The 27,776-nt window shown below is 45.2% G+C and overlaps 2 protein-coding genes, 3 long non-coding RNA genes and 1 pseudogene across 5 annotated transcripts; 5 read left to right on the top strand and 1 right to left on the bottom strand.

Moving 5' to 3' along the window:
- Window positions 1-4,465: 4,465 nt before the first annotated feature.
- On the top strand, window positions 4,466-5,520 carry LOC125542272 (classical arabinogalactan protein 9-like). Its single transcript, XM_048705234.1, has 2 exons — window positions 4,466-5,208; window positions 5,309-5,520. Exons 1-2 carry the CDS (start codon window positions 4,573-4,575, stop codon window positions 5,390-5,392), a joined length of 720 nt encoding a protein of 239 aa, XP_048561191.1. The 5' UTR covers window positions 4,466-4,572; the 3' UTR covers window positions 5,393-5,520.
- Window positions 5,521-6,808: 1,288 nt separating this feature from the next.
- Window positions 6,809-12,110, top strand: LOC125542273. The gene is made up of 7 exons (XR_007297844.1): window positions 6,809-7,117; window positions 7,208-7,306; window positions 8,157-8,261; window positions 9,971-10,274; window positions 10,375-10,447; window positions 10,744-11,267; window positions 11,794-12,110. It is a non-coding gene; the product is annotated as an uncharacterized LOC125542273 (long non-coding RNA).
- A 4,030-nt stretch (window positions 12,111-16,140) lies between these two features.
- LOC125547480 lies at window positions 16,141-17,429 on the top strand. The gene is made up of 3 exons (XR_007300678.1): window positions 16,141-16,498; window positions 16,629-16,846; window positions 17,290-17,429. It is a non-coding gene; the product is annotated as an uncharacterized LOC125547480 (long non-coding RNA).
- An 82-nt stretch (window positions 17,430-17,511) lies between these two features.
- LOC125547481 lies at window positions 17,512-18,575 on the top strand. Its single transcript, XR_007300679.1, has 3 exons — window positions 17,512-17,550; window positions 17,636-17,727; window positions 18,202-18,575. It is a non-coding gene; the product is annotated as an uncharacterized LOC125547481 (long non-coding RNA).
- A 569-nt stretch (window positions 18,576-19,144) lies between these two features.
- LOC125543259 lies at window positions 19,145-20,516 on the bottom strand (annotated as a pseudogene).
- Window positions 20,517-25,111: 4,595 nt separating this feature from the next.
- Window positions 25,112-26,578, top strand: LOC125547482. The gene is made up of 2 exons (XM_048711341.1): window positions 25,112-25,891; window positions 26,214-26,578. The coding sequence occupies exons 1-2, from the start codon at window positions 25,151-25,153 to the stop codon at window positions 26,241-26,243; spliced, it is 771 nt and encodes a 256-aa protein (XP_048567298.1). The 5' UTR covers window positions 25,112-25,150; the 3' UTR covers window positions 26,244-26,578.
- Window positions 26,579-27,776: the final 1,198 nt, after the last annotated feature.

The raw sequence follows: 27,776 nt of genomic DNA on the forward strand, positions 1-27,776 counted from the left end.
CTATGAGGATAATCCTCAGGTTACGGACCCAGTCCGTGTAGTTGCTACCATCATCTTTCAGCTTGGTTTTCTCTAGGAATGCGTTGAAGTTGAGGGCAACATTAGCGTGGGCCATTTGATCTACAAGACATATTGCAAAGATTTTAGACTATGTTCATGATAATTAAGTTCATCTAATCAAATTATTTAATGAACTCCCACTCAGATAGACATCCCTCTATTCATCTAAGTGATACATGATCCGAGTCAACTAGGCCGTGTCCGATCATCACGTGAAACGGACTAGTCATCATCGGTGAACATTTTCATGTTGATCATATCTTCTATACGACTCATGTTCGACCTTTCGGTCTTCCGTGTTCTGATGCCATTTCTGTACATGCTAGGCTCGTCAAGTCAACCTAAGTGTATTGCGTGTGTAAATCTGGCTTACACCCGTTGTATGCGAACGTTAGAACCTATCACACCCGATCATCATGTGGTGCTTCGGAACAACGGACCTTAGCAACGGTGCACAGTTAGGGGAACACTTTCTTGAAATTATTGCGAGGGATCATCTTATTTATGCTACCGTCGTTCTAAGCAAATAAGATGTAAAACATGATAAACATCACATGCAATCAAAAAGTGACATGATATGGCCAATATCATTTTGCTCCTTTTGATCTCCATCTTCGGGGCGCCATGATCATCGTCATCACCGGCATGACACCATGATCTCCATCGTCATGTCTTCATGAAGTTGTCTCGTCAACTATTACTTCTACTACTATGACTAACGGTTAGCGATAAAGTAAAGTAATTACATGACGTTTATGTTGACACGCAGGTCATAAATAAATTAAGACAACTCCTATGGCTCCTGCCGGTTGTCATACTCATCGACATGCAAGTCGTGATTCCTATTACAAGAACATGATCAATCTCATACATCACATATATCATTCATCACATCCTTTTGGCCATATCACATCACACGGCATATACTGCAAAAACAAGTTAGATGTCCTCTAATTGTTGTTGCAAGTTTTACGTGGCTGCTATAGGTTTCTAGCAAGAACGTTTCTTACCTACGCCAAAACCACAACGTGATATGCCAATTTTTATTTACCCTTCATAAGGACCCTTTTCATTGAATCCGATCCGACTAAAGTGGGAGAGACAGACACCCGCTAGCCACCTTATGCAACTAGTGCATGTCAGTCGGTGGAACCAGTCTCACGTAAGCGTACGTGTAAGGTCGGTCCGGGCCGCTTCATCCCACGATGCCGCCGAATCAAGATAAGACTAGTAACGGCAAATAAATTGACAAAATCAACACCAACAACAACTTGTGTTCTACTCGTGCATAGAAACTACGCATCGACCTAGCTCATGATGCCACTGTTGGGGAACGTAGCAGAATTTTAAAATTTTCTACGCATCACCAAGATCAATCTATGGAGTCATCTAGCAACGAGATAGAGGGGAGTGCATCTACATACCCTTGTAGATCGCGAGCGGAAGCGTTCAAGAGAACGGGGTTGATGGAGTCGTACTCGTCGTGATCCAAATCACCGATGACCAAGCGCCGAACGGACGGCACCTCCGTGTTCAACACACGTACGGTTGGGAGAGACGTCTCCTCCTTCTTGATCCAGCAAGGGAAGGAGAGGTTGATAGAGATCCAGCAACATGACGGCGTGGTGGTGGAAGTAGCGGGATCTCGGCAGGGCTTCGCCAAGCGCAAGCGGGGACGAGGAGGTGTCACGGGAGGGAGGGAGGCACCAGGGACTCGGGGTGCGGCTGCCCTCCCTCCCCTTGACTATATATAGAGGCCAGGGGGGCGCCGGCCCCCTTGTAGATCCCATCTAGGGAGGGCGGCGGCCTAGGGGGGGACTTGCCCCCCAAGTTTGGTGGGGCGCCCCCACCCCCAGGGTTTCCAACCCTAGGCGCGGGAGGAGTCCCATGGGAGGCGCACCAGCCCACTAAGGGGCTGGTCCCTCACCACTCTTAGCCCACACAAGCCTCCGGGACTGGTGGCCCCACTTGGTGGGCCCCCGGGACCCTCCCGGTGGTCCCGGTACATTACCGATAAACCCCGCAACTCTTCCGGTGACCAAAACAGGACTTCCCATATATAAATCTTTACCTCCGGACCATTCCGGAACTCCTCGTGACGTCCGGGATCTCATCCGGGACTCCGAACAACATTCGGTAACCACATACAAACTTCCTTTATAACCCTAGCGTCATCGAACCTTAAGTGTGTAGACCCTATGGGTTCGGGAGACATGCAGACATGACCGAGACGTTTTCCGGTCAATAACCAACAGCGGGATCTGGATACCCATGTTGGCTCCCACATGTTCCACGATGATCTCATCGGATGAACCACGATGTCAAGGACTTAATCAATCCCGTATACAATTCCCTTTGTCTAGCGGTATTGTACTTGCCCGAGATTCGATCGTCGGTATACCGATACCTTGTTCAATCTCGTTACCGGCAAGTCTCTTTACTCGTTCCGTAACACATCATCCCGTGATCAACTCCTTGATCACATTGTGCACATTATGATGATGTCCTACCGAGTGGGCCCAGAGATACCTCTCCGTTTACACGGAGTGACAAATCCCAGTCTCGATTCGTGCCAACCCAACAGACACTTTCGGAGATACCCGTAGTGTACCTTTATAGCCACCCAGTTACGTTGTGACGTTTGATACACCCAAAGCACTCCTACGGTATCCGGGAGTTGCACAATCTCATGGTCTAAGGAAATGATACTTGACATTAGAAAAGCTTTAGCATACGAACTACACGATCTAGTGCTATGCTTAGGATTGGGTCTTGTCCATCACATCATTCTCCTAATGATGTGATCCCGTTATCAATGACATCCAATGTCCATGGTCAGGAAACCGTAACCATCTATTGATCAACGAGCTAGTCAACTAGAGGCTCACTAGGGACATGGTGTTGTCTATGTATCCACACATGTATCTGAGTTTCCCATCAATACAATTATAGCATGGATAATAAACGATTATCATGAACAAGGAAATATAATAATAATCAATTTATTATTGCCTCTAGGGCATATTTCCAACACATTCCAACCTGATGTTTGCCACCGCGAGGCGCGGCTCTCAATTTTGGAAATCCCTTGTCAAAGTCAGACCTATTTTCCTGGAACATGTTAAATTTAATGTTGGTAATGGGATGGCAGTCCACTTTTGGTTGGACTGGTGGTCGGGGGATGCCCCCTCGCTGAGAGTTTTCCGGTTTTGTTCTCTTACTGTCCTAATCCGGGTATCTCTATCGTGGAGGTGGCGGCTAATAACTGGGATTTGGCCTTTCGTCGGGCCCTGTCTCCTGAAGAGTTGGAAGATTGGCAAAGTCTCTCTGCCCTCTTCCCCGTGCTCTCGGAGTCGGCCGATTCTGTAGTCTGGCCTCATTCGGCCTCATGTAGATTTACGGTCAAGTCGCTTTATTCTAGACTTATTGGTGGTACTCCTTCGACCAGATTCTCTTGTGTTTGGAAGTCCAAAGTTCCTTCTAAGATTAGAATTTTCCTTTGGCAAGCCTTTCGTGGTCGCCTGCCGGCTGCTGACCAGATTAAAAAGCGCAATGGACCTGGCGCGGATTTCTGTCATCTATGTGGGGCCTTGGAGAACTCTGATCACATCTTTTTCAATTGCGTGCTGGCCAAGCTGGTTTGGTGCTGTGTCAAATCTTGACTTCAGGTCTCTTGGAACCCCTCCTCTTTCTCTGATATTCGAACCCTAGCCAAAGCTTTGGTTGGGGTCACCAAGAGGGTGTTTTGGGTTGGCCTGGGTGCCTTATGTTGGGCTCTGTGGACCATTAGGAACAAATTTACTATTGAGCATATCTTCTCATCTAAGTCTGCTGACGTTCTTTTCAAATCATGTATATTATTGCAACAGTGGAGATCATTGACTAAGGAGGTTGATCGGGATGCCCTGGACCTGCTCATCGACAAAATCCGGGCTTCGGCATCTCACATCTCCGGACGGGATCCTGTCGTCTAATCCTGGTGGTGCTGTTTGCGGAGTTTAGGTCTCACTCCTTTCCGGCCTGTGCGCCGTGTATGGCAGTTGCCTGTATCCATGCTTCCTTGGCTACTCTTATATACTTTTTGTTCCGTGCGCTGTGTGCATTCTCCTCGTTAACTGGTCTCTTTCCTATTTGGTCTCGTGATGCTGCCATGTGGCTTTATTTATAAAGTCGGGTTCTGGCCTTTTCTCTAAAAAGATCAGTGTTGTGCTTGTGCGCGCGATCTGTAGCACATCACAGAGGTTCGTTGCGGCGTCCCCTTTCCCGCCATCGCGTCGCCTTCGCACCCACCCACCCGGCTCCCTTCACTCCCAAGCCACCCAGCCAGCCAGCCAGCTACGACGACCCAACCAACACCACCGCGATCGCCGGCCGGTCACCTTCTGTATACATATACTCCCCTGCCACAGATCTGGCCAGAGCAGTCACCAGCGACACACTCTGCAGCACCGAAGCAGGGTAGCAGAGATCGCATAGCACCGGAGCGCGTCGAGCAACTAGCGGCTAGCTACAATGGCGCCGCAGCTCCGGTCATGGGGCCGCCTCCTGGCGCTCGCGGCCCTCCTCGCTGCGGCCGCGGCGCAGTCGTCGCCCGCAGCGGCGCCGGCCACGCCCACGCCAGTGGCAGTGCCGACGGCTCCCGCCCAGTCCCCTCCCGCGCCGACCACGCCCGCGCCCACGGCCACCCCGGTCACTCCCGCGCCCACCGCCACCCCGGTTGCGCCCGCGAAGCCGCCACCGGCAGTCGCGCCGGTCAAGCCGCCTCCGGTAGTCGCGCCCGTGTCCGCGCCCCCGCCCGTCGTGACGCCTCCTCCGGTGACGCCACCGCCGGTGAAGGCTCCTCCTCCCGTGACTCCGCCCCCGGTCGCGGCTCCTCCGCCAGCAACGCCTCCACCTGCGGCCGCCCCGGCCGAGGCGCCAGCAGTGCTCCCCCCAGTGGCGACGCCCCCGCCGGTGGCCGAGGCTCCCGCTGTGCTGCCTCCGGCCGAGGCTCCGTCCAAGAGCAAGAACAAGCACAAGAGAAAGAGGAGCGGCAAGAAGAAGTCGCCCGCGCCCGCGCCGGAGCCGCTCAGCCCACCGGCCCCCATCGCGCCCGAGCCAACCACCGTCGAGGACGTGTCCGGCCCCGCACCCTCCGCCAACGATCTGGTAACGCATCACTCACAAGCTAAATTCTCTTAATTTTCGTTGGAGCAGAGCGGCAACAACTGATGGCGAATGAACGATTTTGAATTTGTTCTTGGTGCAGAGCGGGAGCGGCAGGCAGTACGGGCGCTGGGGGATCGTCGTGCAGACCGCCATGGCCGCGCTTCTGCTGTCGCTGGCGTGGTGAGAGTGAAACCCAGCAGAGAGATACATCCGTCCATACATTTTCTTCGTGTATCACATCCATTACGCTTGCTTGTAATGTTAGAGATCCATCATTTGTTCGAGGCTTGTAATAAACTGTTTTTTGACATATTTTTGCATGCGTTTTGATTGTGAGTGGAAGACCGGCCGGCATTGTTTGGTTTCTTGGCACAAACGCATCAATGGGAGTTACCTGATCTGCATTCTTCAGAAAGAAAAATGATGGTTTTCCATGGAGGCAAATTAGTTAGTATGGAACAATCAATCAGTCGCAACTTCCAATTATTGGAGTAGATATTTATTTTTAACACAGTACAATCGAAATCACTCACATACATGAGCATATGCCCACCCCTATGAATGCAACACGCACACCATGCCACTTTGAGCATCTTCGAAAGACTAAGCCAACATATCATTTTGAAATTTTACGATGTCATCACGGACGCCTACTCCTCATCACAGACGCCTCACAGCCTCCTCCCACTAAACGAACATCGCAGGAAGGCTGAAATAAATCCATCAATAATGCGAGCACCAATGTCAAGTCTCGGACTTTAACCGCAATGGGCAAAGGATACCACTGTCCTCCTAACCAGACAACCACATGTTGGTTCACAACTATTGGAGTAGAGATGATAATTAGAGAATACCAGGAAACAAAAAAAATGTTAATCACTAAATCCCATGATAATTAGAGAATATCACAGTGATGCCACAAACGGCCCAAAAGCACCATGGTCCGCTAAAGGGCCAAAACTGGCACAACCCGTGAATGCTTTGAAAACACCATGGGCCGCTAAAGGACTAAAAATAGGGCTCGCCGAAACAGCTAATTGTCATGGAGCACACACAGGTCAAATGTTGAAAGGACCCATGAACCAAAAATAACCCAAATATATAACGCGTCATAAATGGTCTGCAATCAGAAGCAGCACGAGCCATTAATGAGCCAAAAGGCCTGACATGAGGAAAATGGTCGGGTCATTAATTGACTCAAAGGCGTAACGGGCTAAAAATGGCTCAGAGGCAACATGGGTCGTAATGGACCAAAAGGTGCAAAGGACTGAAAATTGATGAGACACAACACATGACGTTAAAGGACCAAAAGGCAGGAAGGGCCGAAAACGGTTCAGGTGCAACACGGGCCGTTAATGGGCCAAAAGATACTACAAGCCAGAAATGGCCTACAAACACGAGGAGCCATAAATGGGCTACAATGTGCCACGGGGCATCGCCATTTCCCACTTAGGCCTCGTTTGGTTTCATGTTTCCCCCCCGGGATCCCTGCCTGTTCCCCGGGCTGGGAACCCACGAGCCAACTTAGCCCTGGGTGATCCACCCGGTCATTTGGCGGCCCACGGGATATTGGTAGCCCGGCCCTTTCCACGCCTCTTCCCTGGGAGAGCCTTCCACGCCTCCAGTGGTCGGGGACGAAACCCTCGCTCTCTCGGTCTCGCGAACGAGCGGCGGCGGCGGCAAGATCCGAGAGTGACGCACCACCATGCTCCGCCCTCCTCCATCCAAGGCTCCGCCCGGCAACCGGAGGCGACGCACCACCGCCTACACCTGCACGACCTGCTCCTCCGGCGGGGGCAACGGCGACCGGGGTCATCATCCTCCCTCTTCCCGGATCTCTCTGCCTCGAAGCTTCACTCACCTCCGGCGAAGACGACGGCCATAGATCATTCTCCTCTTTCTCATCAAGGTTATCCCCTCCTCCTCCTCTTGCACTCACTATTTTTGTTTGCCATGGTGATTTCTTTCCTGCTACACGCACTGACGAGCATCTATACAGATCAAGGGACTCTCCTGTTTGAGGTTTGTACCCCAAGTGAGCAGCTGTACTGAAGAACATCGAATGCTTTGAAGTGCTCTATCTACCCTGACCTCACAAGTGAGCATAGCCACCTTTACCTCCCTGAGATGCTAATCTATATGCACAATGGTTTAGTATATTGTGAAGAGGGCAAATTTGTTTGTAGGTGGGTTTGTTCAAGGAGGTAGGATTGATGCAAAATGGTAGTTGAATGACACATGAGATGAACTATATCATAGAAAGCTCGGCGGTCACTATGGTTGTAGGTGGGATGGGTCTGCTGCTGTTTTGGTTTGGCGTGGGTAGCTGAACTTGTTCGGGTGGAAGAAGATGTTGCTTGCTGGGTTAAGATTGTTGATGGCAATAAGAAACTAGTTTAGTTTTTTTGGTGATGAAAAACTAGTTGAGTTGAGTGTGTTTGTTTTTTTGGTACCCATTGTGTACTAGTTGAGTGAAGGTTGCTTGTGTAGACTATATATGCAAGTCTGATGGATACTGCTTTTGTTGCTCCTGTTGGTCCCTAGTCTCTAGTTGCTCCTGTTGCGGGCAAAAATGTTCCTCTGCTCCTTGATGGATATGATGTAATGCCATTCTTTGTTTGATAAGGACTACACTTGTTTTATCGATTTGTCGTTGTGGCTAGCTGGCCGAAGTTCACATCTCTTTGACTGACTGACTACAGTCGATTTGTCGCTCTGTCGATTTGAGGTGTTACTACCTTGTATCGTTTGAGGTGTTACTACTGAGTCCAATCGCATACTTGTTGTAGTTCTGTTTGTTCGTTCATTTCAACCTGTGCTACCTACTGCCAAAATTTGATCGATCCTCCTGATTGATCATTGTTTTCTAGTAGGTGTTGATTTGTGAGTCTACTCTATTTTGTTATCTATATGTATATATTCATTATTTTATCGTGTTTCAAATGCAGGTGCTCTGACATTAGAAGTTGGATTTATCCGAAGACTTTGTGTTCAATTGCTTGGTGCCTTTTGATACGTGGGTCATTGAGAAGTTTTCTCTCAGAGTAAGAAAGGTATGTGACACAGTCATCCCTTTGACATGGTCACTAAGGAAGCTTAAATTATGCAAAACTACTGCTCTTGTGATGTTATTTTCTCTGCCTAGTATTGAAAGTGGTCTTATTTTAGTATATGAGAAAACTGATGCTCCAAATTATGTACGTAGATGTAACAACAGAAATGGTATTATCTTTGTATTCACTCCTGAGCTTCCTAGGCTCCTAGCTATTGGTTCTTTGCAGCCATAATCGAGATGGTATTATTATTGCTTTATTTATAATTATTATCGTTGTATTAATTTTGTTTTCATTGGGTATAATAGTGATGGATTCTAGGAGAAATAAAATTATTAAGATTATCTCGCAAGAACAAGAAGAAGACGATGAACTATTTTTCCTTTTGGTTCCCGCTTTATATGCTTCCCTTTATGAGGAAAAGCATCCAGTTCACACATCATCTTTATCCGGGGCTGCAAAGGTTAAGGAAATATTAGAAGGCCATGAGAGTTGGTCTAGGGTTGAGTTTCGGATGGAACCTGAGATTTTTAAGTCTATTGTGGATTACCTTAGAAGAGAGAATCTATTGAAGGGCACGTCACGTGTTTCTGCCGGGGAGCAATTGGCGATGTTCATGTACATGATTTTGCACAATGCTAGTAATCAAGATCTACAAAAATACTTCCAACACAGCGCAGAAACAATTCATAGGAAGATAAACAGGATTTTTGACTTAATTACAACTCTAGCCCAAAGATATATAAAGATTCCAAGTTCACTCCAGCCCCATCTGAAGATTGTTTCGAACAATTGCTATTGGCCTTATTTCCAGGTGAACCACTACACACACATCTCCATATCAATGGAATTTTTGTAAACTTCTCCACATAGATTTCTTAACCTACCAACTTTGTTGTTTCTGTTTCAATGTGCAGAACTGCATTGGTGCTATAGATGGAACACATATCCCCATCACTATTGCTGAAGATAAGGCCCCCCATTTAGGAATAGGAAAGGAGCCCTCTCACAGAATGTCATGGTTGCATGTGATTTTGATCTGAATTTCACATTTATTTCATGTGGGTGGGAAGGATCTGCATCAGATGCAGGAGTTCTTCGTTCTGCTATTAGCAAGGGGTTTCATGTGCCAGATGGAAAATTTTATCTCGTAGATGGTGGATATGCCAACACGCCTTCTTTTCTTGCACCATATCGAGGAGTTCGGTATCACCTGAGTGAATTTAGGAGGCGACGCTCATCTAATACGGGCTATGCCGACCATAGGGAGCTGTTCAACCATACCCATGCAATTCTCCGGAACCACATCGAAAGGAGCATTGGTGTTCTAAAAAAATGTTTCCCTATCTTGAAAGTGGGCAATCACTACCCAATAGAGTCACAAATCAAGATTCCTGCAGCATGTGCTGTATTCCATAACATCATTAGAGCTCAAAGTGGTGATGAGGCATGGTTGGATCACCAACCACCGTTAATTCCACCAGAAACATATGTTGATGTTCCAGAGGGAGATGATGTCAACCAACATCATCACAATGAGGCAAACAATGGAAACACTCTTAGAGATCAGATCGCGATGCAAATGAGGGCTGATTATAACAACTAGTCGGACATGAGTTTACTTTGTAATTTTTTTCTCACCTTTTCTTAGGTAAAGTAGTGGTAGAGAGAAATTTAACTAGTACCCCATTGTTGGTTCAATAATGTAGCAATGGCAGCGCCTAGGGCATCTTGGGACCATGCATATGAGAAAGGTCTTGTTGATATAATGCTTGACCACAACAATCCCATCTATCGAGGTCAAAATGGGTGGACTGCTGAAGGGTGGACTAGAATTGCAAATACATTCAATCGGAAATTTCCACTAGCTAATTTCAGCAAGCAACAAATCCAAGAGAAGGATAAGGATTTAAAAGGAAATTATAAGGCAGTGAGAGACTCTCGGAAATAGAGTGGCACGGGATGGGATGCATGATCATCGCCGAACCTGTAATATGGGATAAACTTATCAAGGTTAGCTCTTTTCTTGATATATTTTTTGTTCGCTGGCATTCATGCTCTTCAAGGCATTGTTTTATTGATCCCAACCATACAATGTTGTTGCATTCAATAGGATAATGCAAGGATAAAGAAGTTCCGTTCAAAACCATTCATGCTCTTCAAGTCATTGGCTTTACTACATGAAGGTGTGTTTCCTGTATCACGTGTTTCCGTCGACCCTGTATATTAAATCCTTTTCATTCTTGCTTTAATTATATAGTATTTGGGAGATTGTTGAGATACCTGCATTTTTTCATGTGTTTCCATCGGACCCTGCTTGAGTGCTCTTTTTCTTTCTAAAAAGTTGTACGATGAAGGACCAAGTTATCTGTATATATACTTTCTTTCTGGAATGGGTGGCAGTAAATATATGTATTTGCAATTATAGATGAATCTGATGTTTCTAAGAGAACATGCTGATATGTTTCTTTTTTTGGAGCAGGATGTGTTGCTTCAGGAGACTTGAACTTTGTATCAATTCCGCAAGTGGATCTCACAAGTGATGCCATTTCTCCTATGGATTCCTCTACCAATGATTTGAACCATATCTCATCTACCAATGTTGATGATGGTATGTCCTCATCTGATCTACAAGGGCAAGGGGCATCAAGAAGAGATGAACCTGAAGCTACAACATCTACCAACTCTGAACAAAAGGGAGTGCCTGTGAAAAGAGGAAGCAAAGCCAGATCGCTGTTGTTCTTGAGGATTACATGGATTTTCGGAAGAAACAACCTGCAAAACTGGTTGACGAGTTGAAGGAATGAAAGCCAGATGACATGTTCTCAATTGGAAACTGTGTGGCTGCGCTAGAACCAATGGAAGATTTATCAGTTGCAGAAAAAGCAAAGGCACTGCGGCTTTTCAAATGCCCAATGAATCGAGAAATATTCATCAATACCAAGGACTCAAATCTTCGGCTTTATTGGTTGAAGGAGGAGATTTCTGAGATGTAGATAACATAAGGTGTGTAACCAGTTCACCTTCTTGTTTTGCACTACATCCATTTATATTTATTTACTTTGTGGCATTATTGACTGGAGCTTTGTATAAGCTTGTTTCTCTTTGTTAATTGATGATAGATAAGCAAAGACAAAACACACTTCATTCTTTTAAAACTGACTAGAAGAGCCACACATTTGGAGAAATTTTACTGCCTTTTGTTTGGTAGTTTATGTTTACCTTTACAAGCTTGTTAGTGATACTTAATTTGGTGGCCTCCTCCCATTGGTTTCACCTCCTATTGCCTCATAACTCACCTCACAACAATATATTGCCCTGTTCATCTGGAGACTTTTTCAAGTAACCAAATTAGGTTACTGGACAGCCTTGTGATTGCGTTCCTAAACTATATTTGTAGTCTTGATTTTTTTATGCACAGTGCACAAATCATATGTTGGTTGATACTGTCTCATTAGTTTGCTTATACTACAAAATAGTGTTGTGCGATTCTGAACTGATGCTAGCTAACTTGTTTCTTTTTGTCATTCAGCCAGCATCAAGTTGTGGTACATGATGTCGAGGAAGGAGTGGAGAAAAGACCGGAGTAGGACGTGATTGTTGCTTTGCGGCCCATCTTGTTCGAAAGTATCCCTGCGTTGGACATGGCAACTTATAACCCAGAACTTTTTATTGTGCACAAACTTGACGATGTATTAATACCTCTTGTAATGATTGCTTTTATTTCTGCACATGAAAACAGCTTAGGCCAATGCTCGATCGTCATGAAATGCAGACTGATATCTTAAGCTTGATGAAGTGATGGATAAGTTGTAGTAATATTTTTAAAATTCTAGTTGACATGAATTATGAACCTTTGTTATGTGCCTGTGATTTTTGTCGTTTGTCAGAATTATTTCTGGAATGTGATTTTTGTTGTTTCTCGGAATTATTTGTGGAATTTTTATCTATGATTTGGTTGTTTTCCAAAATTATCTCTAGAATTTTTGTGTAAGATCTGCTATATTATATTTGTCTGTAGTATGCAAGGGACTTCCTTCCCTCCCATGCTACTATTTGGGCACCTGGACAATGGGAACATCTCCCACGTGGTGGGAGGGGTTGCATGTGCACAGGGGAATCTCCCCTAGGGGTTTATGGCCCAGGTTTTTTCCTACCCAACATCCAAACGAGGCCTTAGTGTTGCCAGATCTCCCACCGTGATTGTTTAAAGCCATTTACAAACTTTGTAGAGCCTTTCTTTTTAAAGATGGTAGGTTGATGATGATTTTCTATATATAAAGCGCATAACATGGATTTATTGCTAGTAATTTGATCAAGGTGGCAATAACTTTGTGGCACTAGGTGGGGATGGCATCATTCTATAGCCAATAACTTTGTAGTAGTATAGTTTTCATTCAATAGCCGTACTCGGTGCATGCTGATTTATTGCTAGTAATTGTAAATATAAAAATCAACAATGGCCACATTAATTGAAAATATACCACATTAATTAAAGATAGAATGTACTTGCTTTGGGGTTCTATAAATAGGAAGCCCCCTCCCCAACAATATTCTAATATAGGAAAGCTTAAGTTCTAGTAAAATGGCGAAAATCTCCTTTGCTTCATCCTTTCTCCTGTTGCCCCTTCTGATATCTTGTGATGATGCTAATCCACATTAAGCTTAAACAAATAACTGCCTATCTCCTAACATGAACGACTTAACCCAAACTTTTTTTCCTAGAACGTATATGGAAGACATGAATCCATACGGTATACCAACGAATAATTAATAACAATATCAATTGAATATATCTAGTATATTTCTTCATTCAATAGCCAACATTCAGTGCACATTGATTTATTGCTAGTTATTGTAGATACATGGACCATCAATGGGCGCATTAATTGAAAATATGTCACATTAATTAAAGATAGATTATCCTTGATTTGGGGTTCTATAACTAGAAAGCCCGCCCCCTTCCCCAATAGTATTCTTAACAAGAAAGATTAAGTTCTAGTAAAATGACGAAAATAACTTTGCTTCATCCTTTCTGCTGTTGCCCCTTCTGATCATTCTACTTTCGACCATTCATAAACCTACAACATATGCCGAGTGTACTCCACCGCCTTGCCAAGGAAGTTAGTATTACACCTAGCACCCTTCTTTGTTCTTACAATTTGTGCCATGTCTCCATTGAACTTTTTATTTTGTGTTTGGCCCCAAATTTATTTTTTATTGGAGTTGAACTTCAATGGTCCAAGAAATAACTGATAATCTGCATTTCATACACAGAACAAAGTTGGCCAGAGATCGTCGGGAAAGACCCAAACACGGCGTACAATTGTATAAGGCATGACAACCCCCAAGTGAATAACATCACATTCTTGATTTCTGATGCTCTTCGTCCCAGGGCGGACAATGGCATGTGCTGCAACCATGTGCTTTTGGTGATTGGAAATATCCCCTCTGGTGGGGATGGCATCATCAAGGTGCCACATGTTGGATAGAATCATTCTCTACTTTTTTTATTGTAATTTGATCAATAAATTATTTCATACAATTATTATATAACCAAAACAACCAAAGTATTTTCTCGAATAGAAGACTGAAAGACCATGAAAATATAATTAAGAAGGCTATTCTGATCCAATCTTGTACATCGAATGAAAACCAAAGTAAGATCGCGGTCATGCTAAAAGGTTAATTATTTAGTATGGGTCTGACTATAGGTAAATCGCCTTATATTTTATTTTGGTCAAGTCCATTTGGGACCATTGGATTAGCTTCAATGATTGTTATTCTTCCACCTTTCTCTAGATTTCTTCCTTCTCGAATCGTTCCTCCTCCACTGTTCACCTCCGGGTTGCCTCCCATCCCCTCCTTTGGGTGGTCTACGAACCCGAATGTAATTTTTATTACTTATGGTGTTCTTTGTACCGGCTTGGTAGATGATGAATAGATCAAAAGTTTTCATTTTCTTTTTACTTTTGGGGATAGTGGTTATGGTCATTAAGGTGAACTAGCTAAACAAGTTGTAAGCTTGCACATCACCCTTGTAAAGACTTATATCGGCAAAAGTCCGGTTGTCATGGAAACCGGTGAGGATTTGCTATTCCCTAGTGGGTGTGGGGTATTCTTTGGGATCACGATAGTCATTGTATCCCTATCTGTCCACACCAAAGAGAATGTGGAGTCACTTGAAGATGTTTGATACCTGCATGATACAGTTCGAAGAAATTATGCACACCAAACTGAAAAAAGTACAATGATAGAAGGTTAAATTTTTTTAGCAGAAAAAAAATTAATAGAAGGTAAACTTGCATACTGAAATACACCCATGGATTTTTTAATCCACATAACTTGCATGATATCAAAAGGGATAATATGAAGGTAAAGTGAGCATCTACAACCGGACCACTCATATCCTCCCTAGACGTCTGGCCGGACAGGCCGATCATTGCCCGGAGAGGAGAGAGAAGGAAAAAAAACCACCCAACCAGACCCCTACTTTGTACTCATATGCGTGGGCTGTCCGCAAATCCTCATATCTAAGACATATATGGGAAGGATATGGGGATTTCCCGGTGTGTCCGGGCAGGACGCCACGTAGGTTTTTTCCCCCTTGGATCACCTTTTATCTTTCTTTATTCTTTCTTTTATCTTCCTCACCATCTCCACCAATCACATCTATTTGAGTGGACAATTGAAGAACAAAGTATGGGGCGTGGTTGCATGCATGCACAAATGGAGTCTTCAGAAGGACATGTCCAGACACTGACCCAAGACGTTTGAGGTGTCAAATTTACCTATTGTGGTTGCAGATGCCCAAACAACTAGTCAAAATGAAAGTCCCCCACCTGCCTGCACCTGTCAAACCCTCTAACTCACCATACACGAGACGGACCGGCGGCGGCGCCGGCATGTAGCAGAGGAACCCTAGCTGTCAAACCCTCTAACTCACCTCCTCCAGCTCACTTCCTATTTGGTGTCTCCGCACCTTGCTGGCGCTCAGTCTCGGGACCGGGGCTTTGCTCCTTTCTCATACAGAGTCGACTGGCGTGACTCCTATTTTAGTTACCTGGGGATTAGCAAAACTGCATAAATTTTGGCTGAGTCAACCAATTTTTAATGATTTTGCGAAGAAACTTTTAGCCCCAGCCGTAGATTAAGTTGACGTTATTACTTGCTCATTCGTATTTGGGTCAAACTTTGACCATCTATATGATAGCAAAATATGAGGTATATGCTACAAAAAGTGTACCACTGAATTTGTACTCAAAAGTGGTTTCCCACGATATAATATTTGTGAAAGTATAGTCTATCTTTTAAAATATAATATTTTTTAGTAGTCTAATTTTGAATCTATTGAAAAGGGAAAAAAATGTATCTATTAATGGGCCGGCCGTTCCAGCAGCCAGCCCATCATGTTTTTTCTCCACTCCGTTGGATTGAACGATAAGAGTCCGGACCGCTCCCCAAACGGACTTGCGAGTCGGATCGACATGCATACAAATACTAGTAGCACAGAGCCGTTCCTTTTGCTTTACTCCAAACCCTAATCGTTCCCAGGCCATCCGAGCGCCTCCGTCCGGGCTACTCCAAGGTGGTGCACTTTGACGTTCCCATCGCCGGTGGGGGTGAGATTATTTCCGTCAATGGGCGTGGGGAACACATGAAGAGCGGCCATAGCCCCACCGGAGGTATCCATGGGAGGTACTCGACAGACAGTCTTTAACGTTCTGTGATTCTGTCAATGTGGATAGCACCATTGATAACATATGTATTAAATCAGCGTTCGGAAATACTTGGCGCTGATTAGTAGTACTATTCGTTTTTTTTTGTTAAATTTCTTTAAAAAAATCAGGTCCCCAACTCAGACATGGGAACAGTTCTGTTCTCTTCTGTTTTTTGTATTCAACAGCTTAGCAAAGATTTTGGTTTGAAATCCTTTCATTTAATTAGCCGGCCCTGTATTTTTTCTATAATTTGTGTTGTTCTGATTACCTTTATCAATCTGTATGTATTCATCCACTTTTGAGTAGGCACAATCAGCTAATCATATAGAAATGCTCTAAATCTGAACTAGGTGTGCGGGGCTTTCTCAAGTGGATGCGATTGTAAAACGTGTTCGTTACTATCCTGATGGCACAAAGAAGCGTGGATCAAAAGTCAAAGATAAAAGGCGTGATGAGGATTACCAGTTGGCTCTAGCTTTGGTGGACATGTATAACGACCATCATAATCTTTTTGGGGTTGGCACTTGTTCCACCCTCCAGCCTCCCTCTGTCCTGCTAGCACGGCTGTATTGCGTCTTATACTCTTATTGCCTCACCTATTCATGTAACAAATTGCAACCACTGATCAGATCACCTCTTATTTTAGGATCTTGCATATGAGGTCAAAGATTTTCTGCATGGCAAGCCGCTCTGGGAGGATTATTATATCCATTTGGACGTACTTTCATATGAATTTCACTGCAAAGACCAAAGGATCTTATGGTGTTGACACTGGCAACCTATTCTTTGCTGAAGTTGCATATACGCGAGGAGATGGTGGATTAACGGTGAACAGTTGCTGTATACTTGAACCTTCTGATCATGGTATTCTATGAGAATCCTAACTTACATATTGTTGAAATATAAGCACTTTGTGATTGACGGTAACCTGAGCTTATCTGTTAGACAGCTTTGTGAATTTGTTTCTGTCTCTAGTATATGATGCTTATCTGTTAGACAGCTTTGTGAATTTGTTTCTGTCTCTGGTATATGATGCTTATCTGTTAGGCAGCTTTGTGAATTTGTTTCTATCTCTAGTATATGATGCTGACTGTATCAGCCCATTTGTTTTACCCTGTTTTATCTCATCCTTTATCCTTTAGGTTTGCATTTTTGGTATTTTTAACAACTCTGTGCACTTATATCCATATGTAATGTTTGCACAGACACAACCTTTTAAATTCAATTGTGAAGCTGTAAATATGTGTTCGCGCCTGGTTAGTTATTTGGCAGTTAAATGACAATTACCCCTGTTTTTTTAAACAAAGGCCTCTGCCATGGTTGTTGTGGTGATGTGAAGCACCCCAACGATGGTAATGCATATGCTTGTGGTCGGCGGAACATCTCGTATCGTTTTCAGAACGGTGCACCTGATCTACCTCTGGACTATTTCGTGGACCGCTATTACGAGGACATAAGTGTAACTTTTTTTCCTGACAATCTAGTTTTTAGCACTTGTTGTTTTATTCATGGTTTTCACCTTTCTACAGTCTGATGAAGAGGTGGAAAGACTGAGATCTCAGTTCAAGGTATGGCATGTTCCTAATTCCTGTGCAGTATAGTACCATCTATTCGTTGGTCACTCGTGGATTATTATTCTTTGCTTGTGTGTAGGATGTTGTTAAGGAGGAACTCAAGCCACTGCCGATGCCCCTCGTGGTTTAACTGCTTGAAGCCAAACTTAGAAGGGTTCTGGCAAATAAAAGGTCCCCTCTTGTAATTTCTTGATGACTCAACATATATATAGTTTGCCACGATGAAGCTACTTTTTAATGTCAAGTTCCAAGTTTGAGCTATTTCTACACTGAGACTAAAGTAAATTTGGTTAGGGATAGACCTATTCTGGATTATGAGTTAATAGTTTTTTTTGCATTGATTTATAGTTGTTTCTGGCATGGGTATTTGGTGTCTTTTGAGTATTTATTATTTCGTCTGTGAAAACAAAAATCCATTCGTCCAAAGTAAAGGCAGTTTGATTCACACACACAAAGTCTGCATAAACTTGCCATGTTAGATTCACAACAACTTAATTTAGCTACTTTTGTCATGAATAAATCAGAGAGCAAAGTGTACTTATTTTCTGCCAACCAATATGTTGATCTAGAGATTTAGAGTCAGTATCCACACTGTATATCTCTATATGCTCTAAGGCGTAACCCCAAGTTGTTGATTTGTTGCAGAAAATATTGTCGCCATGCGCTGCAGAAATTATCTCCTCCATGGGTTGAAGAGAAGGCGGCTTTGCACGAGGGAGCTAGCTGCAACGTTAAATTATTAGATGATGAAAGTGCAAACTTGTTGTTTTATCGCAGTGGAGAACTTTTTTGGTGTTTTATCATTTGTGCCACTGACCGTGTGCATATCTCTCTAATAATCACAGTCGTCGGTTGTGTGCTTCTCGTCCTGCTATATTTTTGTGCCGAGAAACAGCTTTCTAGCTTGCATCTGCTCTGAAAATTTAACAAACTAGCAACAGTGCTGTTCTGAGCAGGAGCTCGGATGATCTCTATAATAACAAGGCGTATAGAGCGATACATGTCCCATTTTCTTGTCCTCTAATTCCTCAGCCAGATATTTCCCTTGCCAGACTTTCCCGATAGCGGAATCGATAGATGTTACCATGGAGCGGTACCTAGCAACCTTCATTCCTGCTTTTCCGTCTTCCGCACTTTTGTTTGCTATTCCCTCTGTTCGGAAATACTTGTCCCGGAAATGGATGTATCTAGATGTATTTTAATTAGGTACATCCATTTATATCCATTTCTTCGACAAGTATTTCCGGACGGAGGGAGTATGTTTTAAAATTGTACTGTTCACGAATGGTGTAGACGAGCTCGAGCTCCAAAACGCTGTGTTCGTATCCGCTCGTACATTGGTTTTCTACAATGCAGCGGAAATTGCTTATCGAGCTTGAGCTCCATAAGCCAAATTTTGAAAAATTCAAAACTCAAACCTTTAGGTTTCAAACAAGAGATTTCTATTTTCATGCCTTTGGTTCCTTAGTTGTGCTCAGTTTTGACCATAGCATCTAACTTTCTTATTTTTCTTCTCCAACACTCGTCCCATGCGCACAAAAATCCAAATGTATGTTGTGGATTGAGCCAACCAATGGCATGAACGAACTCAAACGAGGTGCTTAGAGAAGACAACATCACCACCACCACCCCCTCGGCCACCACCAACATTCTGAAGAGACGCTTCCAAGATCTCTCCAGGAGTGAGCTACCAATACTTTCTTGCGGTTTCATCCATTGTATTTGGATTCATGAACAAGATAGCACGTTCTTTGTCCTCTTTGACATCACGAATCCTCTCCTCCTCAAGTGCAAGCCTACGCTTCTCCGACTTTAACTTCCTCTCTTCGGTTGCCAACTTGGCTTTCCATTTCTCATCCTCCAACACCTTGAGCTCATTCCACCTCGCCATCTTCTCTTCTTTGCGTTTGGATGCCAACACCTTCTTGATCTCGATCATGGCCACAAGTTCTTCTCTTTCAGTGCCATCGAATGCATTTCTCTTCTTTTTTTCTTTCTATTGCAATCTTGTTTCCTTCTGATCTATTGTTGGCATCTTCGTCAACCTTGTTGTCCTCCTCAACGGATATGCTCAACCTTGATCTCTTTGGAGTGGTCTATGCGATTCTTTGGATCCACTTATCGTTCTTGCATAGCACTTTATGTGAAGGGCTTGTGGACGAACTTGGGGTTTCTATGCTTGAAAAGTTCTTGGATGTAGGGGCCATACTCCGTCACTTGCACACCGCTCGGTGGTGCATGATTCACTTGGTTGATGCAACCGGACCATCGGTTGCATTGGTCATGAATGGTGCTTCAACGGGGCCCAAGAGAACCTTACGTACAACTTGATTGCACGTCCACAGAGTTGTTGTAGTGATCCGTAATTCTGTCCCAAAACATAGTCTTGGCTTGATCCGTTCCAATCGTTGAATCCATGGAGATGTTGATGCAAGCATCACAAAGAGCAACATCTTCTTTTAGATTGTAGTTGGTGGTGCGTGACCTTCATGACCATGTGCTTGCTTCAACATCCTCTTCATCGCCCACCTCCTCATCGGCAACCACCTCCTTGGCTTCCTCCTCTTCCTCACGTCCGCCTCTTCGGTCACATGCTCTTGCTCCATGTCTTGGGCGCATCCAAATGATGTCAAATGGAATCGTAGTTGAGCTCATCAAGTCCCATCGTGGCTGAGGACTTCAAAGACACCAATCACCGTGGCCGAGGATATTTTTTACTTTGTAGGCATTTCATCGAGCACTTGGCGTCCGCGACCCTTGTTGCCGCCTGCGGACGCTGCCCGCGCCGTAGCAGTGGTCGCAGGGAGAGCCAGAGTAGCTGCACGAGACACCGGTCTTGGACGAGGTGTCGTTGTGGACTTCTTCAACTTCTTCGCGGCTGCCTCTGCGAGGGCCGTCGCCGCCGGCTTTCGAGCTCGTTTGGCTCCGCTAGGAGCGGCGGTCGCCACCCCGGAGGACATTCCCGCGGTTGGAGGAGGATTTTGAACCCGGTGGGTATTTCATCCCCAAACTCTTCTTTGGCGCGGGCAACGACACACGGGTGGTTTCCGGCAGCGAAAAACCGGCGGCGGTGGCTGGCGGGGCGAGGGAAGGGTCCGGGGTATCCATTTCGGCCGGAGGGACGGTCATTGGTGGTGGCGGCGGCGGGAGATAAAGTGTCGAGAGGGTGGGAGAAATAGAGGCCGCCACTTTTACTCGACCGTGGTGGGATGAAGGATATTTAGGGAGATCTGGAGGAATTTTCGGCATGGGAGGATAAATTTTCCTCCACTATTCGGTATAGGTGTTCGGTTAGGTGCGCCGTAAGGGAGTGTTTATATCCTCCCTTGCGGCCGGATAGGGGGGCCGGTTAGAAATGCACTAACATATACTCCCTCCATCCCAAAATAAGTGTCTCAACTTTGTACTAGCTCTAGTACAAATTTGTACTAAGCTCAAGACACTTATTTTGAGACGGAGGGAGTACTTCCTCGTTCTAGATACATCCTTTCCGGACAGAAGCACACAGAAGAAGCGGCGCCGGAGAGTGGCAACGTGCGCTGGCCGGCGAGTGGCGGCTCCTCCATGCCAGCACCGGCGTCTGGGCCTTGCACATGCAGCTGCTCCCGACCTGGGATCTGCCAGTCCGATGCAACTCCAGCTCCCAATTTAATCACGACGATGGATGCCAAGAAGAAGCTCTACGCGGACGCACGCTGAGGTTGTGCTTGTCTGCGGCTCGAGGATGAGGTGGTGCGCGTGGTCGATCGTTGTGGCGCCGGCCGGCATTCAATCCGCGGCTGACTTGTTGGGGATGAACCAGCGGCGACGGGAATTACAAGGTGCGTCGAACCTCATGGTCGCCCGGTCTGGGTGGGTGGCACCATTGCTGCTCGATCCTGGTGCATGGAGGAAAACATAGACAGCAGGGAAGGTAGAGCAGGTGTGTCCGGCTAGCTAGCTCTGATGGCCAAGTGTTTCACCGTGCCGAATCAAACAGTGTGAGTTGGACTTGGATCGTCCGCCTCCGATCCTCATGGGCTAGCTTCGTGTCTGTCCACTCCATGCATGCATGTCCGATCCTCATGAACATACCCCGGCACCACCGATCAGCTGAAAATTACGATCCACCTGCACTGCACTGCATGTTTAAGCTTAAGATGAATCACGCCTACTGACCACGGCTCCTGGTCCTCAAACTATTTCGAAAGTGTCACCTAGGTCCTTGAATTATTTCGAAGGTGTCACATATATACACATTTATTACACTTGAAGGATTTTTGAGGACCTAGATGAGTAGATGACACATATACACACTTACTACACTTAAGGATTTTTGAGGACCTAAATGATACTTTTTTCATAGTTTGAGGACCTACATGACCGCACCTTCGTAATAGTTTTACTCTTGATCTTGTCTATAGTACAGTCTCATTTGTTTCTAATCACAATGGATTTATGTTTTCTTTGGCTTTCCCATTCGCTTCGTCTATCTTAATTAGGGTTGAGTCAGGGTGTCGGAGAAATCGGGTAGCTCGCCGGGACGGCGGCAAGCATGGCGGTGGGGGCGGACGGTTCAGATCGAGATCGGGAGGAGGAGGAGGAAGACGGTGAAGAGTGGTGTTTCGAGAAGGCAGAACGAAGAAGGAGATGTGGCCATTATTCCTTTTTTTGCATCCAACGACTGGGTACAATAAATCGTCCAATCCAAAAAGCAAATTCTCTTTGTTTTTCTTTTTCTTTGCCTAGTTTGGTTTGGTGACAAGGATTAACACGTACGGATGACCAATTTGAAATAATTTGTTATATGATGAATGGTTGGGTGCATAAGCATAATGATACTAGTAAAGTGTAAATTGGGAGGAGGGGCTTACAAATTTGAACTTTCAAACCAAACTATACCACCTCACATTCGCAACAAAGAAAAACACAGGTACTACTCTGCTGCGCCAACGTCGCTCTGCTCCGCACACCTCACCACACCTTTCTTTCTTTCTTTCTTTCTTTCTTTCTCCTTGCTCCTGTCCCCCTCCAAAACCCTGCCCTGCCCCGCCCCCAACACAGAGAGAGAGAGAGACGCCGCCCCCCTCCTTTCCCTTCCTGATTCTCTCCACGCCGGCCGGCGGCCACCTCCACAACCCAAGACGTACGCGCGCGGCGGGCCTCAGCCACAACCACAACCTCGACCTCAACCAGTGGTAAGCTACAAGGTCTTGCTTTCTCGTCTCCCGTCCAAGCCCAACGCATCCTCCTCTGTCTTGCTCTCAAAGCTCAGCTTTTTCATGCCCCGCCACCATTTCCGTGCCCGGATCTGCGGTTTGTGAGGTTTTACGAGGCACAAAGGTGGCGCTTTTCATGTTTCCTTGTAAACGATCGTCGTCGTCGGCCTCTGGCCTGCTGATGATCGGGGTCGTCGGCGGTGACGCGCAAGGGACGGACGGGTAAGGCGGAGGAAGAGGGGAAGGGCACCGGCGGCGGCGCTGTCCGTACGGTCCAAGGCGACGGCATGGGAGGGACGTTCCAATCCGGCGGCCTCGCAGTTCAATGCGGACGCGCGGCATCCGGCCGCGGTGGCGCCTAAGCAGTGTGTCCTGCCTCTGCCTCACGGGCGGGCGTGGTCTTTTTTCTTCTTTTTTTCCTACCGTCTGGGCTAGGGGATTTTTTGCTTAATAATAGAAAAAAAAAACCCAAGCTTCCGATTTGCGCATGTGAGCCGACAGAGAGCGAAGCATCCCGCGGCGGCGGCTGCAACGGGGGATGGAGGGGCGTCGGCGGGGAGGTGTGGGGGTGTGGGGGTGGGGGCTTGCGGAGGCGACGGGCATTCGGGCGCAAATGCCGTGCTGCGGCGGCGCCGTCGCCGTCGGATGAGGGGGTCGTTGCGGCGGCGGCGGGGCGGCTAGGGCGAATCGTGCCACAAGGCGATTCTTTCTTTCTCGACTGTGTTCAAATCGCTGCTGCGCGAGGCAGCAGCAGATCAACGATTGGAGATCCCTCATGTCAGTCCTTTACTTCTTCTATACATCATCATCCTCTGGCTAGCTTCTCTATTATATATGCAGCTACACTTGTGGTTTCACTTCAGTTTGGTCAGATTTATCTACTGACCAACTATCTGTTGGTGTTTCAGTTCAGTTCCTGGACGACATACATTGGTTATCTTTCTTGTAGCAGTGTAATGTTAATCTTCTGCATCTTGTTTGTTGCATTGGGCGATCGAATCAAATTGCAGCAGCACATGTCAAAATTGGGATTTTGGACCTGCTATTATTATGTTTCAATCATGTTCTTTCATGTCATTTGTTTTGATCCTAGGTAGCAATTGATATTAATGCGTGCACCCCCAGTTTGCTCATGTTCATAGTCAGCAACTAGCTCATGGTCAAATTGCAGCAGCACATGTCAAAATTGGGATTTTGGACCTGCTATTATTATGTTTCAATCATGTTCTTTCATGTCATTTAATTGTTCTGATCCTAGGTGGCGATTGATATTAATGCGTGCGTGCATCCCCAGTTTGCTCATGTTCATAGTCAGCAACTAGCTAGCTCATCAACTATATATGCATCCTAGCTATGTACGTACATGCCAGTCAGTTATCCGATGCACTGTTGATCGTCGAAGCCGACTTACTTAATTATGATTTAATTTCAGTTTTCTCAGATTAATTTGCTGCTGCTAGTGTACCTAGGTTTAATAAATTTCTGGATGGCTACTACTATCTAGTGTAATGTTGATCTGCATCTTATTAGTGGGGCAACTGAATCTACAGCTAGCGGATGTCAAAAATTGGGCATGCTATTTTTTCATCATCTTCTGTTATGTCATTTGCTCCAATTCTAGAATTGATGGCGGTCTTGATTAAGGATTTGAGCATCGACCCGAATAGTGTCTGGAATGGCGTAACACTGATCCTCGTCTGTTATAGATGAACTGATTATACATTCTTTTTCTTCCGAAAAGATGAACTGATGGTTGATAGTCACCAAAAAACTCATAAACTGCATTCTACATGCTAGTGTAATGTGATCTGCATCTTATCTGTGTGACAATCAAATCGATTTGAGCAGCGCATGTCAAACGGTGATTTTGGACATCCTACTATCTCTGTTTAATTAATTCCTTGATGGTCTTAATTAGCTAGCCATTCTAGCTCAGTGCTTCACCTAATCGAAGTGAGGTGTGGGATCGCTGGAACTGCTGACAAGTCGTTTAATTTATCTCATTTTGCAGAGTTATTGTTTCAGTCCAGTTTCAGATTCACTGCTGCTATGCTACTACCTGTGTTTAATCTACCTTAGTGTCATCGATTAGGGGAATCAGTGTAGTAGTGTAATGTTGATCTGCATCTTAGCTGTTGGGCGATCGAATCAAATTGCAGCTAGCGTCACTTGTCCAAATTGGGATTGCAGACATGCCACTATGTTTTGCTCATGTTGTGTGATATCATTTGTTCGATTGATGTCAAGTTGTCAACCATGTTGATCGATTTGTTCTATTAATTCTAGCTGTGATGATTGATTAATTATCCCATGCATTGTTGATTGTCGAAGCCAAGCTCTTCTTATCAGTCGTTTATTTCATCTAGGCTCTCTATTCTGTATGCCGGTTAATTAATATGTGCTCTATGTTATGTATGCAGGTCATTGGCATTTTGTTGTTCACAGAAATGGTCGACCGAGGCAATAACTATGAGTATATTAGACCTGGACTCCCTACCTTGCGGACGCAAGATGGACCCACTTGCCTTTTCAATGCAATAGGGTACACCACGGATTTAGCCTGGCCAGGAGTTTGGATTGATGCTGATTCTTATGCGGACGACTACGAGAGTCAGTTGCTGGTACCTGTGGGGTACGATTGGAATCCCCGTGCCGTTACTGCACTTGAGTTATTCAAGAATAGAGGGGTCAAGGCAATTTGCAAGGATGGAAATGAGATCCGGGTACGCATCGCAGGTTACAAGTGCCATGCGCCCATGATACATGAAAGGGTGTTTCCTATGATAGAGTCTGGGGCCAACCTGATGGGAACCTTTGCCGTGCGGCCGAAGGAATTTGCTAACTTGGGGGATAGGATTTATGAGCTCGACACACCGTTCCAACATAATGAGCATCCGGCGTCGCATATCGTCACGTTTGTTGGGCACGGAAAGAAGAATGGACGTCCATACTTGGTTTTCTTGAACACCCACGGGTCTGAATTTGGGACACTGGGATTAGGACGGGTCTACTTCGATCAGGTGTTCCAGGATCCCAGGGAAGAGCATAAGGGATTTAGGTTCATATCCGTGCTTGCTGGTGCTCATCCTACCCAGGCAGCAAAGCGTGGGCGGCGGCAGCATACTACCAGAACCCAGGTAGGAAAATCATTGCATTAATTCGTATAAGGTTAATAGCTGTTGCTTTGCGATTATTAGGTCTATTTCTGTACATGGCGATATGATCTAGTCATCCTGTTTTGAATTCAATATTGCACTGTGTGCTGCACTATGAGCTGTTGGATCGCTAGATGATTATATGTGTGAACTTTAATAACTGCCAGCTGAACGTTCTCACTATATTCAAATCATATAGTAGCACATAGTTAACACTGAAGAAACTAGTCAAGTTTTGATTGGATCATCCACTGTCATTGTAATTCAGAATGAGCTATTTATCCTGAACATATTAATCCTGTAGGAAGAGCAGAGGAGGAAGACACCGTACTGAGGAAACTGCTCGATGACGGCCATGCCAGAGGTGAAGAGCACCGAAACACATATGACGTACACTTGTTCGTGGAAGAGCCTGCCAAAGTTCTTTGTCTGACAAAAAAAGCATAGTCCCAATGAGGGGTGGTCTTGTCGAGAATTCGTTTACGATATGCATCTTGTATCTGTGATCTGTGTAGTCTTCCAGCCACTATATCTCTCTGGGTTTGGTAACTCTCAACGTCCCAGTCTTCTAGACTAGAACAGCGACATGTATGTTTGGATTCTTGGACTGTCATGTATGATTGAAATGGGGAAATCATGTAGTCAAACTATCCAAATGGCTAAGCACATTGCTCAGTGTGCTGATTGGATGTCTACAAATTATAAGTTTGGTAGAACTTTGTGTGAATAATTTGGGTTTTCAACTTTCCTAGCAATAAACTCCATATGCATATTTCACTTATACCAAACGCTTCAAATCGATAACCTGATCGGGAAGACCAAGATGGTGGAGAGGAATCATGTCCATTCTTGAGAACGAATTCTAACTGGCAACCGTGTTTTAATTCAACGGAATCAAGTACCCAAAAATAGTGATATATTACTTCTTTTGTTAACATCCTTGGGATGTTTCTGAGTCAATATTCTGCTCCATCTTTTTTTGAAGAAACCTCTCAGTTAGTTTTCAGTATGGACTTAACTGGAAGTCTAGTACCTGGTTAGCGTGAGGTTATTAGTTGTAGATAAAAGTAGAACAAAAAATCTCTGCATCTATGCAAATGATTGCACCTGTGTTTTCAACTTCTGATTAGATGACCTGCTTCATATGGATATGGTGCTCTGTCTCGCGCACAATGTTGAGTCCCAGAAGAAGGCACTTCTGATTGATGTGAACTCCTTTTAGAAGAACCACATAGACCGACGACACCAATATTCCGTTTGGCAAAGACAAAAAGAGAGTGATCACAGCCCTCAACCTGTTCAAGGATAAAGGTGTCATTGCATACTACAATGGCAGGAGGACGCGACTGACAATTTCCCGCTACCAATGTCACTGATGTGTGAATGAATATCAGGTCCTCGCCATGATTGATTTGGGCATCAAATCAAATACATTAAGCTTCATGGAGTATTTCCTTTTTTGCGGTAAAACTTCCGATCTGCTCATCTTCAATCATGATAGTATGGCGAGACGACCTAGCGATGACTACAAGCAGTGAGGCGAGCCGCTGTCATCGCCCCTCCCTTGCCGAAGCCGGACAAAAATTGTTGAAGTAGACTAGACAGTCGGGAAGTCATCGTGCTAAGTCCCCAAAAGACCAACACCAAACAACAACCACCGTTGATAAAGACTAGCGTAGATTGAAATGATTCAACATGAAGACATATGAGCGTAGACAAATGACCAACATGTCCATCAAAAATAGATCCGCCAAAGACACATCTCCACATGCTCACCAACGGTGCTAGACGCACCACTGAAATGGGGGCTATGCAGGGAGAACCTTCTTTATCTCCAGGGAGTTGCGCCATCTCACATAGGACTCCT

The sequence above is a fragment of the Triticum urartu genome, chromosome 3 (assembly GCF_003073215.2).
Source record: "Triticum urartu cultivar G1812 chromosome 3, Tu2.1, whole genome shotgun sequence".
Lineage (NCBI taxonomy): Eukaryota > Viridiplantae > Streptophyta > Magnoliopsida > Poales > Poaceae > Triticum > Triticum urartu.

What these genes read in the sequence shown, in the direction of transcription:
- LOC125542272 (XM_048705234.1), top strand. Translation starts at nt 4,573, where the DNA reads ATGGCGCCGCAGCTCCGGTCATGGGGCCGCCTCCTGGCGCTCGCGGCC. An exon ending in CACCCTCCGCCAACGATCTG is followed by an intron (nt 5,209 to 5,308) that starts GTAACGCATCAC and finishes TTCTTGGTGCAG; the next exon opens with AGCGGGAGCGGCAGGCAGTA.
- LOC125547482 (XM_048711341.1), top strand. Translation starts at nt 25,151, where the DNA reads ATGTGCTCTATGTTATGTATGCAGGTCATTGGCATTTTGTTGTTCACA. An exon ending in AGCATACTACCAGAACCCAG is followed by an intron (nt 25,892 to 26,213) that starts GTAGGAAAATCA and finishes TTAATCCTGTAG; the next exon opens with GAAGAGCAGAGGAGGAAGAC.